This window comes from Acyrthosiphon pisum, chromosome X, assembly GCF_005508785.2.
Source record: "Acyrthosiphon pisum isolate AL4f chromosome X, pea_aphid_22Mar2018_4r6ur, whole genome shotgun sequence".
NCBI classification, from domain to species: Eukaryota; Metazoa; Arthropoda; class Insecta; order Hemiptera; family Aphididae; genus Acyrthosiphon; species Acyrthosiphon pisum.
Window position 1 is genome coordinate 95,866,879 of NC_042493.1, and position 16,401 is coordinate 95,883,279.

Consider the following 16,401-nt stretch of genomic DNA (forward strand, 5'->3'; position numbering starts at 1 on the left):
CCCCCCCCTGAAATTTTTGTGTACCGTTTATAAAAAAAAAAAAAAATGTTTTTTATATCAATTAAGCATACAAATTGTACTAACATTTATTTCGACCCCCCCCCCCCAAAAAAAAATAAAATCCTGGCTACGTGCCTGTATACAATTACTAATTAAACTATACACAGTCGATCACAGTGAACTGAAATGCGTGGACACAGTAATTGAGGTAGGCACCTACTCTAAAACTGAGATACACTCAAACCGACAGACTCCTATAAAGCGTAGGTAGGTTCTATATAAAGAATTTTCTACAAAAAAAACTGTACACGAGTGAAGCCAAGATATTCAGCTAATAATCCTATAATATAATACGTGTAATAAATAATAATGATGGTTAACCATTTGTATACGTGCTGTTGTTCAACTTATTATCCCTAATGTGTGTAGGTGTACCTACAATGTATATATTAATATTATTGACTTTTGTCCATTTGTATATATTATTATTATTATTATTGTCCATTTGTACCTACATAACGTAATTAAGCGTCTCGATACTGCCGTCAATTTCATCTCAAAAGACCGCTTAGGTTTTAATAAAATTAAATAGTTAGTTTACGTTTACAACTCTCACGAGTGCACGCACATGTCAATATTTCGCGAAAAAGTAAATTTAGGTAATATTCTTTTTTGCACAAGTATAAAAACTACTAAAAGCGATAGTAAATTAAACGTACTTCCTGAAGTTCAGTTGTAATTTCGAAAAAATGGTTAAATTTTTAAGCCTTCAGACTTTCTTTATGAATAACTCTTTTAATTTAAAGTCAGATGTGCCCAAAATTAATTAATAATTTAATAATTTAAGGTCCTTTAAAATTTAAAATCGACTTCCTAAAAAGCATAGGTATTTAGTCAAAGAGTTCATACATATTGTATAAAAAAAATAAAATTACACATTCCGAAGTATCTGTAGGTAATTTGCCACCGATTACCTATTGGTCTAAAACGTATGAAAAATACGTGTGCTGCGATCCCCTTATATAAGTGCATTATTAATATTTTACACTAATAACTCACTTAAAAATTAAAATATCGTAAGGATATAACAAACGAACACAGATATTATTCTTACATTTAAGTTTGATAATAGGTAACACAAAGTTGGACTTACATTTTGATATATTATGCGTTAATAAGACGGAGACAACACATGCGGGTAGACATCCTCTACAATGTTTCAATCCTTTCGAAAAATATTATTATATTATATAGATAACAATCATTATTATACTTTGTTTAAATACATATTTTCGTCCAAATTTTTAATTAAAATGTCAATAAAACCAAAATTGTGTTTATACAATATTTTTTATATTTTTTTTGAACTTCCCATGAGGAACCTAGTATTCAATATTAAAACCTTATTTATAAAAATTGAATATTTTATAAATTTTTAACTACATATCCTTATGTATAACTCAAAAATATCACTTGAGCTAACCATTGTTAATAATACATTAATTACCTATGTATCTGATGACAATCAAAAATATGAAATTATATAAATTGTTTATGTAAGAATCAAAGTAGATAGGTAATAATTCATAATTGTATACATAACACATTTTATTTTTTATTTATACAATTTATTTTAAATAAAAATACATTTTCTAAGATACTATTAATATAAAATTACAACTTATTAAAAATAAAACTCATTTAGCAAATAGCTAGTACAAAAATATTATTGTAAGAAAATTGTACTTATACTAACATAAAATATATATATAAATATTATAAATTTATTCCAAAACATATGTATAAAAAATAAAGTTGTGAGTACCTAATTTAGTAATACCAAAAATTAACTTAAGTTATGTACATATTATCGATTAGGAACATACTTACAATAAAATTTAATTAAATTATTTTAAAAGCAGTTTTATTATAATAATTTCTACCTTAAGTTTGGTTATTTCCCATCTCTGGGTACCTACAATACTTCAGAGGCTCAGACCGAATTACCAGATTTTTCTGTAGTTATATTTATTCTTTATTTGTTTAAAAACATGACTTATTACAAGTTATTATTAGATTCAAAGCGAAGCTCATGAAATTAATTAATTTATACAATGATTATGTGATATGCTCTTATGTTTTGAGCTAAGTGATAAATTTATTGAATTTACCATAAGTTTTATATTTGTGTGTGTACTTATTGTATAGTAGAAAATAGATTTCATATTCTATTTTTAGGGTGGTTTCTGGTATCATATTGTATCTAGTCAGTACTTCTAGAAGGCCAATATCGAAAATTCAGTATTTTTCAAAATCATAAAGAAATATAAGGAAAACGGAAATTTATTCACAAAGCCAGAATTATCAAAAAAATTTATTTTATTTTTCCATTAAATTAATTCAAATATGTAATATCTTCTGTGCTCTTTTTAGGCAATTGACATAATATGAACACTGTCTATGTGAGTTATTTTGTACAATTTTTATCACAGATATTGTTAGTTATTACATTGTCAGTTATACCACATTATGGTGGACTATTAATTTATAAGTATCACCTAATTGTTAGGAATAATTTATTGTATTATAAAATCTAAATAAAAAAAGTTATAATTAACTATTTTAATTATAAATAATCAAGTTTAAAATTACTTAGCTTACTTATTTGATATATTTATATATAAGTAGACTTTATATTGATATACACTAGCACAATTTTTTGTGTTCTAGTCAATATTCTGGGCATAGGGTTTCATTCATGATAGAATGAAATGCACACGTTTTAGAAGTTATAGTGCGTTTCATTGTAACTGCGACTCGACTCTAACGCGCATTGTGGTGTTTTTACATTAGGGTTTTTAAAACTAGCAAGTAAAGTTGCGCGGAAAATTTGAAATTGATAATGAATATTTTACACATTTTTTCGATCCTAGTTTGAATACCGCTGATTTGAGACAAAAACCCCGCAAAGTGCGTTAGCGTCAAGTCGCAGTTATAATCAAATGCACAACATTTCTTAAACTGTGTTCCGCGGAACCCCAGGATTCCGCAGAGATCACATCAGGGTTCCACAAAACTTCAGTACTTTTTTTCAAAATTTTAAATCGATCTGTGGATTAAATGTTGGTGTATTTCAAAAGATGAATTTCCTTATAATTATCCTTATAATTGTCACACAAGGCCGTGTTGGCACTTTTACCATTTGTAACCACATATATGAAACGGGGTTCACCACCTATATACCAACAAAAACAAAATACCGCAACAGACTTGATGCCAAACCTAATATGAGAACACAACTTTCATCAATAAAGCCCATTATTAAGAATATTTGTAATAATAAAATCTGATTTCACTCATCTCGTTAAAATTAAAATTTAGAAGTCCTGTTATTGTCTGTTGTTCAAAATATTTTTTGAATTTAATACAGAATATTGTACACATTATAATTAAACAAAATTATTATAATTTTTATAGCAAATAATCCTTACATAAAATGACACATTAAAACTATTGAAACAAAGTATGGGTTCTAGTTGTCAAGCTATAATAACTTACTGTTGAAAGCTAAAAAAAAAAGTAGGAGGTCCGCGATAAAAGTGGACATAAAAAAGGGTTCCACGGATAAAAAAAGTTTAAGAAACGCTGCACTATTATAGTACCAATATTTTTTGTTTTATTAACATACATTTACATTTCATTATATTATGCATTACTTGATAAAAAATATTAATTATTACTTATGTTATAACCTATTATGACATGTAATGGTTGATAAAATTTAAAAATTCAAGAGGGGAAATCTTTAATGATTTTCCATGTCACCTGGTTCGCATATTGTATTGAAGCTAACTTGATGAATGTCGCTTGCCCAAATATGGTAATAAACTTTCATCAAGTATACTTCACTCGTACACATACCAAATTTTATTTAAATAAAACTATTATTGTGTATAATTTTTTTTTTTTTGTGATTCCTATAATATATATAGCTGTACAATAAAAGTGTTATATTAAATTCTAAAACTGAAATAAAGAAGTTAAAGGTAAATGTATTAATAATTTTTAGATTAAGTAGCTTTGGACAATAGACAATAGACATAGATTTATTAGTTATAAATAGGGTTGGGATTTTATAACATTTTTATAATTCTTATGAGATGCTTAAAAAATAGAAGAGTAAGCTAAAAATGTGTTTCATGAAACAGAGAACTCAAATAAAAATTTTTATTTTGCCTGTTTTTGCATATTTTGCAATTTTTTAGTTTTTATTGCTTTTTTTGGAGACTTTTTTGCATTTTTACCTGTTTTTGAATCAAAATCGGTCATATTTTATGAAATTTTATTGAAGTAAACGTGTTTTTAGATTTTTTTTCAATCCAATTGTTATGATAATTTCGTATTAGGTATTTGATCCTATTTTTTGTTATCAGCTGATTTTGTAAGGTTTTTTTTTTTTGTGGATTTTTAGTGCATTTATTAATCGCCGGTTATCAACGAACGAGCGTTGAATGCATTGTTATTCATTTGGATTCTGATCAGAGTGAATAAATTATTTCAAATCTCAAGTAACTACCTATAATAATTTGTAATTGATTAAAATATTATTAATTAATAAATTTCCTTTCTTTACATATTTAGTTATTTTTATTGCATATTTAGCGATATTTAAGGTAATATTATAGTGTATATTTATGCAATTTTTAAGTGCTATATAATTCCAACCCTGGTTATGAATGTTAAAAAACTGAAAACTAATAATAACTAATAAGTTTCATATCATTAAGTATATTTTTTTCTAATCATTAGGTGGACATCCTTTACTTTGTAATGTCAATAAAGGTAGAATAAAAAATAATTTATACATAATGTTTACATAATATGAAAATAATAACCATACAATTATTAATAATAATTATGTAAATCAAATCTGTTGACTTTTCCTACTACCCTAGGTTATTCTGTATTTATATTGTTTGAATTATTATTTTTTTGTTGAGGTTTACCAGCTTGTAAAAGTCTCTTGAGTACAAAATAATCCAAAAAAGCCTATGGAAAATTGCAATTTTTTTTATAAATAGTAGATCGGTTAACATGGTTTAAAAAAATTACTTGAGCAAATGATAATGTTTTTGAAGAATCTTCAGTATGACTTGTCATTTGAATTTTGATAAGCAGAAAAGCTAGTACTAGGATTTGGAGCAGAAGTATAATTTGAATTTTTTTTTATATCTTGTCCGTAATCTCCAAGAAAACTCACAGTTAGAGGACAATTTGGATAACCAACTTCAAATTGTTTGGCATTTATCTAACAAAATAGAGTATTTTGTATGAACACAAAAAATTATTTGTACAAAGTCTACCTGAAGAGGACGCTACACATTCATTTTTTTCCCATCTTATAAGTGTGTAACATAGAAAATTTGTTAGAAATGTGACAGATCACGTTTAGCTCCATTAGTTTAAAAATTAGAGTGAATCGACCAATTATGAAAAGAACATTATCAGTGTTTGTGTATGGGTTATTATGATAGTTCAATTTTTTAACAAGTTATGTGTATATAATAATATAGCGTAAACTAAAAATGCTCATAACTAACTTAAAAACTGAATTATTGTAAAAAATGCACATACAAACACAGATAACGTTCTTTTCATAATTGGTTGATTCACTATAATTTTTAAACCAACTAAGCTAAACGTGATCAGCTGAGCGTAAAATTGCTGTATTATGCACATGTAAGATGGAGACAACAAATATCTGTGAAGTGTTCTCTTAATTTAATTTATAATCACTTACAGCAGAAGTCTTCAATTTGTACTCAACTAAAGCAACACTTTTGTCTTCCAGAACCACAACATTTATTACGTGTCCATACTATAATGTTGTATAGTGTGAGTATTAGACAAATATTTAAAATACAATTTTGATAAATTACCTTAGAAAACAGTGACATTAAATTATCTTTATTATACACTCCGTTTGCCATCCACTTTACTTTTAATTTGAATGAACCGATCCTTTTTTTATCAATTGCTTGATTCTTAAGCAGCTTATTCATGCGGGTTCTTACAGTTGCAAGTAGATATAAATATTCTTTTTTTAAATGCTTCAGTTCTTTCTAAACAAAAAAAAAAAATTAATTTAGAAAAAAAAAATTTAACTAAATAAAGAATTACCTTGGATTTGCGTTCCACTTTATCTTGTTTCTTTCTTTTCAAATCACATCTTATTTCTTGCGTTTCTTCAGCAGTTTTAGCATTTAGTTTCTTGAGATTATCTAACTAAAAACATGTAAAAACCTATACAATTAAAAATATATTTACAATACAAAAGCAACAAATCTTACTCGAGTTCCTATGTCTTCAAGAATAGTTAATAGTTTATATAACGTCGAAAACGATCGAGCTGCTTTAGAATTATCGGGAATTTCATCTGGATGACATTGTAGAGCATTCTGCTGATGTGTCGTTTTAATCTGATTGAAATGGTAAAATATAATATTAATACATATTACCATGAATAATTAGAAATGTAATTACTTCCTTCTCAGTAGCCGACGGTTGGATCTCAACTATTCCACGAAGATCTAAATCTTTCAAATCTGAATCCATCTTAAAAAAAAAAAAAGCTTTATAATATACTAATTTATAATTTACTATAGGAATAAATTTTATGTTACGAGCCGTGTTACAAACGTACAACTTGGTACTTATAATATATTAAGAAAAGTGGTTACCTACTAATTGATAATAATTGATAATTATGAAAAAGTACCAAAACTCAAAAAACAAAATGTATTTTTCGATTTTGTTATCATTTGATGCATTAAAGAGTTAGGCGTTAATGCATTAATGCATTAGGCGGGTCTTCGAGAAGGTAACGATAGCAAGCGTGTTACCACTTTGCCAGTAACCATTTACAACGCGATTTATCCTTTTAATTCTCATAACGAAGATGAAACATTTGCGATTCACGTTTTTTATTTATATGTTCCTCGACATGATACACCAACGATATCGTTTAAATCTCCTTGCGACGCCAACTGCCGAGTGCCATGCCGCCATTGGCTCGCCCCGCGGGCCGCGACGTACACGACGCCGCGGTCGCGTCGTGCCGAGTTCCATAGCTGATATTAAACGTCCATTGCACGATGTAGATATTTGCACTTCTCTACATCGTGGGCACGGTTATCTACACGGTAGATAACCGTGATCGTGGGCCATTGAATAATAATATGAATGATAAGTGATAACGATTTCTTTCTCGCATAGAAGACGTGCCCATCCGAGAGACAAACGTAATTTCCGACTTCCGTCTCCGTTATGTTCTCTTCAAGCCATAATTTGCACCACGACGAAATAAATTTATCTTGTCATGCTATGCACTATGCAGTGTGCACAGTCGTGTGGCCATGGACAATGAAGTACCCTATTTGGCCCGTGATCATTTTTATAAAATTAGAAATTTCATTAGGTATACAAATTATAATTTAATAATAAAAATATATAATATAAATAATGTTAATTAAAATTGCCGGTATAATATACGTCAAATACCATAGATGTCTATAGTATTTGTATACGGCTCGCAATATAAATGTCGAATGTGTGCCGCGAGTCGAAAAAGGTCTTTATTTATCTTTTTTTATTTTCTTTATCATGGCCTGGTGTAGATAGATTTCTGACAGAGATGTATAATATCATCCTAGTCCGTGAGATAGACTCAACCATAATATGTTTGCCGTTTAGTATTTATGCGGACTGCGGAGTTCAAACTTGCTGGCCGGTGGTCGGTCCCTTCAATTCCGAGTTGACCCCCGTTCGACTGTATTGTAATTGATTTAGATCGCAGTCTATTGGATGTTGTCATCAGTCCGACCTCCGACAATTGACTTTCACATCAAATCAACATCTGTTTGAAATTACAATGAGTGTGGAAAATGTACAGATCGTTTTTGATGATCCAACGGCAGTATTTACGCCCGGGCAAACCATTACCGGACGAGTTTTAATTGGGATTTCTAAAAGTTCAGTGAAAGTCAAATGTAAGTGGTTTATTAGTTAGTTTGTATAATATGTTATGTGTACCTAGGTATAGTGATCATTACCGGATGTTTTTATAGATATAAAATTGAAATTCCGGGGAGAAGCTAATGTCCGTTGGTATGAAATGAGGAGTAAAACCAGAACTCTTCCTGCATCTTCTCATTATTTCACTTCAAAAGAAGAATATTTTAAAAATGTTAAAAATAATTTTTTTCTGGTAGGTGCAAAAGGTGAGAATGTAGAATTGAATAATAATAATAATAATAATAATAATAATAATAATAGTTATACTGATATTAATATTAAAGTACACGCAGTTTAAATTCACGGGGGTGGAGGTGGTTGCCCTCTTGTGGTTGCCCTTGTTTGATACCTATAGGTATAGTACCTACTATAGTACCTATTCAATAGGTACTAAAAGAATATGTTATACAAGTATAAAATAATAATTGAATAAATGGAACATTGGAAGGAATAAGAACTTTTAACTGCGTTTACTTTAACATCAATATCACTACATGCCAGTAATATGTTCATATAAGAAATATTTTCTTTCTGTTTAATCATGGAGTTATGAGATTTGTTAAAAAAATTTAAAAGTATTTAAGAAAGTTTTTATATTATCTTTAGAATAGTTCCAAGCTTCCAAAATGCTATAATTTATAACTATATTATTTATAAAATGAAATAAAAACGTTTTTGCACGCCTTAATCCTAATGCGTAATCTTAGGGACGCATGTCATAGGTTTGCCACGCTTCACCTATACTTACTTCAGCAGTTCACCATCGATAATGCAATTTAGTATAAGTTAAGTTAGGATTCTTCATCTTATATTTTTATATTTATTTATTTATAGGTACTTAATCATTATTTTTAAGGTGAATCTCAATTAGAAGTTGGTGACTATGTCTATCCATTTAATTTTTCTTTACCACATGAGATACCATCAACATTTAAAGGTCAGCATGGAGAAGTATTTTATATAGCAAAAGTCAAAATTAATATACCTTGGAGAATAAGTATAGAGAAAAAAACAATATTTGAGGTTATTTCTCCTGTACATTTAAATGAAGAACCATCGTTAGCTGTAAGTAAAATATTTTTATTCTGAAATTTTACATAATAATAAATAAATAATTCCCTAACAATATACGTCTGTGTTACCTATCTGTTATTCCCGGGGGTCTACTTGTAATGCATAATGTAATTTTTATTTAACGATCAAGTACCTAAACATGAAACTGCGATCTCTCAAAATGCAGTCTACAACCATTTAATGTATTCCCTAATTATAAATATGAGAATAGTTGAATATGGTCTACTATACCTGGGATATCCGCATCATTATGATTGGACTTCTAGCTCCAGACGTACTATTACATTCCTATATATTATAATATTATCATATGCCTGTAACCGTACAATTTTGGGAAACCCTGGCTCGCATTGTTTTAAACTTAAACCGTTATGTGAATTTACATCTCAAAATTTAAATTTAAAAAAATATATAATAATTAAGTATATTTTATTTTATGTTAGCATAGATAGGTTGGTTTGGAGAATAAATAGTGTAGCAGTGAAATGTAAACATAATATTATATCTTTATATTAAATTGGTATTATTTTTGATTAGCTCTTAATACATGGAATTATGTTTTGTGTATGATGTATAACAGTATTTCTTAACCATAGGGTCGCAAATAATTTTGAATAATGAGTCCCCAAAAAATGAAAATGTTAATATGTATTAAAATAATCAAAGGTGATTTATATTATGACTTGTTATTTATATGATTAATAATATGAGTAAAAATAACTAAATTAAGAGTAATTGTTTCTTTTAGTGATGGTAGTTGAAAAAATTAAGGGGTAGTAGCAGGGTATGTAGTCCCCCGTTGAACATTATTTTCATAAAGGTCACATGAAAAATCGGTCAAAAATCTTGGGCCACCATTACACAAAGGTTGAGAACCGCTGATCTATAACAGTTTTTAATAATAATATTATATAAATGTTTTTAATTTTAATCAATAAAATCATGATATTTTCACAATTATTTATTTCATGTAAAATCTCTGAATTTAATAAAGTTTGTACTGTACTATACTTTTATTATTATTACAGTAGACCATAGTTAATTTGTATTTTTTTATTTTTGGCGGACCGTATATTGGGAGATAGCCTAAAACATATATGTTTTTAAATATTAAAGAAGATAAAAACTAATTTTATCGAATAACCGTTTTACTATAGAAGTATAGTTTATTTTTTATATTTCTAAGAGTCTCATAGAAATAGATAGATATTAAAATCTATTATGACAATATTTAGGAACCCAAGACAGCGTTAAAAGAAAAGTTTTACTGTTGCTTTTTGTGTAAATCTGGCCCGATGACATTGATTGCCTATATCCCATATAGTGGTTTTATACCTGGACAATCTATACCAGTTACAGTTGAATTGGATAACAATAGCAATGTCTATGTAAATTCTATAGAAATAAAGCTGGAAAGAGTAATAATTTTCTCATATCTTATTTGTAATATAGAGATTTTAATAATTTGTTGTATTTTATAGACTTTGGAATATACAGCACGGTACCCTACTGGTAACAAAAACTATGAACACTCAAATATTGTGAACGTTTTTATAGATGGTGTAGAAAAATACAATTCAAAAACATGTGTGGAACAACTTCAAATTCCGAATGAAATAACGGTACCCAATTTAAAACATTGCAGTATTATAACTGATAAATATTTTCTAAATGTAATTAATATGCTGCATAATTATTGTTTTGAGAAAACAATATGATTAATATGTTTTTTGTTGTTGTAGGTTGTGGCTCATGTTAATATTCAACATTTAAAGGAAGTGGCTTCTATCAAAATAAAATTGGGTACTACGCCATTGACAATAGATAGCAATGATAGTGAATTTGATTAATCTTTTCAACCATCAAATCAATGTAACTTTTCAAACAAACCAATTCCAACAGATCCATTGCCGTCTGTAGGTGTTAATGAGCCAATTTCAGTTCCCAGATATACTCAACTAGTAATTCAATGTTCAATCGCCCCAGACAATTCAGACCCAGACCTAATATGAATATTCACATATTATGCTTTCACTAATAAATATATATAATCAATCATATAATATAATTTAAAAAAAAACCATTGGTTTTAATAAAATATAAAAAAAAATAAAAAAAATAGATAATTATAATAAATGCTAAAATCAGATTTATATCAATATAGAACAATATAAAAGCAACACGGGTTTATGTTTACTAATCATCAGAAGTCTAAACCTAGGAAACGAGCCCGTATTCCAACATGATGTTAGACCTTTGTTTACCCATATTCAGAAAACTTCTTCAGTTTACTGCCTCTACTTGGTAAACTACTTCTGTCCATTAATTAAACAACTTACCCATAAATTACCTATTGTTAAAGTAGTAGTTTTTAAATTATTACCAAAAGATCCAAACATATCAATAATTTCATCTTAGTATATAAATAATTAAATGATGTATTTTCAACAAACAGTCAAGTTAAAGACTCCTGATATGGTTGACTTATTGGTGATCCAAGTTTCTTTTTTATAATATTTAGTTTTGTTAAACTACTCATTTACACTTAACTTGTATGGATAAATTTTTTTTTGTTTTCATTAGATCAAATAAATAATAAATAATAATGAATTTAAATATGTATAATATATTTTCTCACTTGGTCTATTTCTCATTCTAATACTGAAATGGTAAGGTTAAGTTATCACTAAGAACAATGTGTCATTTATTTTATGAACGAAAAATTTTAAATTAATGAAATACTAGTTTGATTTTGATTCATTGTAGTCAATTAACTATTTTCAGGAAATGTTGAAAAAAAAAGCTAAATTTTCATTAAATGAATAATAATTTTATACAATTAAAAGAAATTGTTTCTTTCGTGATACAAAATTGTAATTTCAAATAATATTTATTTATTAATTTAATTTTATAATATAAACATGTAAAAGTAATACTAGGAATGTATGCATTCTAGATTAACCTACACTATAAATATCTATTAGAATAATATATTATAATATTAAATATAATAAACCCACTAACATTTTATAAAGTGAACGTATTGTTTTTGAAAATATTATATTGGTTTGATTCGAACTATTGTGTAAAATACTTACCTAATCACAATAATTATGTGAAATATGTGTAAAACAAAACTAATATAATTTTATTATTCCAAATGTTTTGAAATGTTAGTATTTATTAATGTTAAAGGTCAGAAAATAATACTATTTCTCAATTATACCTATTTCGCTATTTACATTTTAATATTTACAATTTCTTACAGTTCTAGTACAATTAATAATATATTGTACCATGTTGAATATGTATAGGTACAATTCATACATAACTACAGTTGCTTTTATGATTCTGTAGACTAGGGTGATCCAATATTTTTGACTAGGCTAGGCAAAGTGAATAATGTTAATAACTTTTTGAATATTGGTGATAAAATAATAATGAGCGTATAAGTTAGCATATCATTCACTAGTTTACATTCACCATAAAAGCGCTTATACGAAAATATTATTAGTATTACATTTTCAAATTTGAGATTTAAAAAGAAAAATGTTTACGAATTCTTAACACAAAATAATTTGCTAATTTTCGTGATTTTTACATATTTTGTCAATTTTTGAACTTTAAATTCTAATAAAAAAAAACTGTGACTAAGGATTTTTAATATTTTTAAAATGTCATTGTAAAAATATAGTAGAAGCCTTGTATTAAATTTTCAAGTATTTTTACTTAAAAAATAAAGTTTTATTGACATTCATAGAAGAAAAAACTAATAATATTGGAAACTGAAAATGTCCCTAAATAGTTCAAAACAAATCAAAATATTTTAAAAATTGTATTATGTATAGAAAATAGAAAATAAACAATCAGTGAAAATTTCATGTATCTACGGTAATTTGTTTTAAAGTTACACCAAAAACCAAAATCAATTTTCTCGAAAAAATATTTTGCGTAAAAATTCTCGTTTTTCCTTAATTTTTCTTTTGTTTATCACGGTGCTTTTGAAAACTACTGGAAAAATAGTACCAACTAGATTCACTTTCCTATCAGAAAAGATACTGTTGAAGAAAATCGAAGCACTTTTACTGTCCTAAAAGGTGATGACAGACACAAAAATAAAAAAATAAAAAAACACATCATTGTAAAATGTTTATTTAAGAAAAAATTATTCCGGGCAAAGTGGAAATATTATCTTTTTAGGAAATATTTTATTTTTATTTGATGTAGAAAATCTGAAAATGTCATATTCTATTTATATTATGATATAAAATATAATTTTTTGTTTTGTTTTTATTTTACTAATATGAATTTTAAATTATTTTTTTATGGTTATGATATAATATTTAAAAATGTTGTTTTTTATTGTGAGTTAATTTATTATTATTTGTTTGCATTCATATTATACAATTATTAAATGGATTAAGAGGATGTCACACTCGCATAATATGTTGTCTACGTCTTAAAAACAAATGTACAACATAGCAAAAACTGTTTTGCACGGGAAAACTTTTATCTTTCTGTGTTTGTAGTATTGGCTCCAAAATTTCTGAACATATAGGTGGAAAATGATCTATGCAACAGTGTACCCATATTTTAAACCTAAATACAATAAAAGTTTTTGCTTCTAAATATTTGGTTTTTTGTGTTTTTTTCATTTGCTTTCAAAAAATGATTGGATAGTGCTATTAAAAAAGAGCAAGCTGTTGCACAGATAAATTTCTTCTTTACATGTTGTGAAAATTTGGTAGATCTACAACAAATATGGTGCGAGAAAAGTTGTCCCGCGCAAAATAGTTTTTGCTTTGTTGTACATTTGTAAGACATAAATACCTAAGATAAATTATTTATTTATCTCATTGTTTATCACTTTGCTCCCTACGTTTTCCAAAATTCCAATTTTAAAAATTTTTCATTTTTTTTATTAATTGAGTGCTTATTACATTTTTGAAAGAATAAATAATAATTTGAGAAGTCAATTTATGATTATATTAAAAAATAGTTCTTAAAATAATAGTTTGGACACCATTTTATGACACATAAAGTTAATCTATGCGCTTTGCCCTGGTCTCCCAGATTATGAGCTACAATAGTTGTAGGCGGTAGCAATACAAAATGTATACTTGATACTACAAAAGTACAAAATAATAATAAATTGAAAAGAGATGTATTAAATAAAATAATCTTTTATTAACAGTCCACAACTTAAAAAAATATAAATAATAAAATTTAAACTAAAAATTAATAAATATAATTTTACTAATCATTACAACATAGGTACAACATTATACAACATAGGTGCAACATTACAAACATAATAGTTATTTAAGACTACTCGTATAAACTGTGTGTTACATTTAAATATTTAATAACCATTAATCATATAATTACCTACTCTCTAGAAGTACATACAGGAGAGAGATTACCTACCTCGCAAGTCACTAAATATGAAAAAGTCATTTCCAATAGGGTTATCTGAAAAAAATATTCGTTACAATTATTATAAATATAAAATAACTTTATTTTTTAAGCTTACTTGTGTATTGACATTTTAATACTCGTATAACTCTGGCATTTCTTTTTCCTTTAAACTCCAGTATTCTCGAACGCTATTGTATGTGATCCTTTGAACACCATCAAAAGATTCCACAAAAGAACATAATATAATATTACGATGTTCTAATCTCTAATGTAATGGTTACCTATACAACTACTGTCTAGTACCGCTTTTAGATTTCAAAAATCGTTCAAAGACATCAGTGTCATCAGTTGGAATAGTTGGATCATCAACAGTCATCATAATACGGAATGCATGCGTTTCTCTTTGATTTAATATTTGTCTCTCTTCTTGAAGTCTTCCGATGTTTTTAAGGGGATCGATACCTACCATGATTTTCTGTTTTTATCTAACATACGCGATACGCGCGTCATAGGATTTTAGGCGTGCCCTTTGCCAAATATACGAATTGATCTAATGAAGCAGTAAGATTTCTAAAAACCATATTTGAATTTATCATCAAGGCTACTTAAAATCGCCTTTTCCACATTTTTGATTTTTTGATTATAACTTCTCCAAAAATTGAAAAACGACAACTTTTAAATACTCTTTTTTTATATGACAATTTTAGGATTTTGGGTTATAATATCAAAAATGTGGCAAAGTTGATTTCAAGTACACTTGATGACAAATTCAAATCTGTTTTCAGAATTCTTAACGCCTTATTAGATCTACGTCTAGAATAGGTACTATGTTGCGCATGTGTTAGACAAAAATAAACAATCATGGTACCTATCGTATCCCCTTAAAGCACTTATTAATTTTTAAAATATACAGATATGATCTTGTGCATTGTTTTAATGCGGGAACAAGAAGTATTTGGAAACTATATGAACCACATATATATAAAGCTAGAAAAAAGATAGAAATTTTAATATTTTAATCTATTAATAATACAAAATAACAACTTGTAGTTATGAAAAAATAATTGTTCTCAATTTTGTTTAATAAATTGTTGATTATTTCATCTCTTACTAGGTACCTACTTTGTAAAATAATATACTTATAATAATAATTGTATTATTAATAAGATTTATCTTCAAATATGAAACTATACATACTAAAATATTAATTAGGTCATTAGCTATTTAAATTAATATGTAAATTATATTTACGAACCTAACAAAATATATTACAATTTAAAATACATATAATAATACAGTTTTAATAATTTAATGCCACCAATTAACCACTATCTTAATTAATTTATAGAAATAAAAAATAGTTTTTATATTAAGGTCATAACGTTTAAACTAAGCATAGTTTACGTAGGACAAACTTTTAGACATTTTTAAAACATTAGTATGATCGCAACTCGCAAACTTAAAAGATAAATTTAAGCTATGATAATTTAATTCAAAATATGGTTCAACAACAAGACATACGCACTTGTAAGATGGTAGCAATAAATTTCTGTATAGCGTCCTCTTAAGTACAGAGTATAATGTAGGTAGTTTCATGAAATTTAAAATTGTGAAATATTTCATTATTTTAATATATTTTTTAGTTTTAGATTCTGAGTGGAACGATGAATGTATTGATTTTACAATGATGTGTGTTTTTTTATTTTTTTTTTTTATTTTTGTGTCTGTCATCACGTTTTACGACAGTAAAAGTGCTTGGATTTTTCTTCAACAGTACCTTTTCTGATAGGAAAGTGAATCTAGTTGGTACTTTGGGGGGTCAAAAGTAAAATTTTT

The 16,401-nt window shown here is 26.9% G+C and overlaps 2 protein-coding genes across 3 annotated transcripts; one reads left to right on the forward strand and one right to left on the reverse strand.

The window, feature by feature from the left end:
• Nucleotides 1-4,772: 4,772 nt before the first annotated feature.
• LOC100572283 (dnaJ homolog subfamily C member 17-like) lies at nt 4,773-7,087 on the reverse strand. Of its 2 annotated transcripts, XM_016806060.2 has the most exons (8): nt 6,741-7,087; nt 6,544-6,615; nt 6,351-6,479; nt 6,181-6,285; nt 5,940-6,122; nt 5,801-5,878; nt 5,113-5,308; nt 4,773-5,049 (listed from the first exon to the last, which is right to left on the reverse strand). In XM_016806060.2, exons 2-7 carry the CDS (start codon nt 6,613-6,615, stop codon nt 5,144-5,146), a joined length of 732 nt encoding a protein of 243 aa, XP_016661549.1. In that variant the 5' UTR covers nt 6,741-7,087; the 3' UTR covers nt 4,773-5,049; nt 5,113-5,143. The 2 variants fall into 2 exon arrangements, with proteins under 2 accessions (XP_016661549.1, XP_016661548.1); XM_016806059.2 differs by lacking the exon at nt 6,741-7,087 and having other exon boundaries at nt 6,544-6,726.
• An 843-nt stretch (nt 7,088-7,930) lies between these two features.
• Nucleotides 7,931-10,997, forward strand: LOC100572186 (arrestin domain-containing protein 3-like). Its single transcript, XM_003245869.3, has 6 exons — nt 7,931-8,048; nt 8,127-8,279; nt 8,930-9,138; nt 10,383-10,565; nt 10,629-10,769; nt 10,890-10,997. Exons 1-6 carry the CDS (start codon nt 7,931-7,933, stop codon nt 10,995-10,997), a joined length of 912 nt encoding a protein of 303 aa, XP_003245917.1.
• Nucleotides 10,998-16,401: the final 5,404 nt, after the last annotated feature.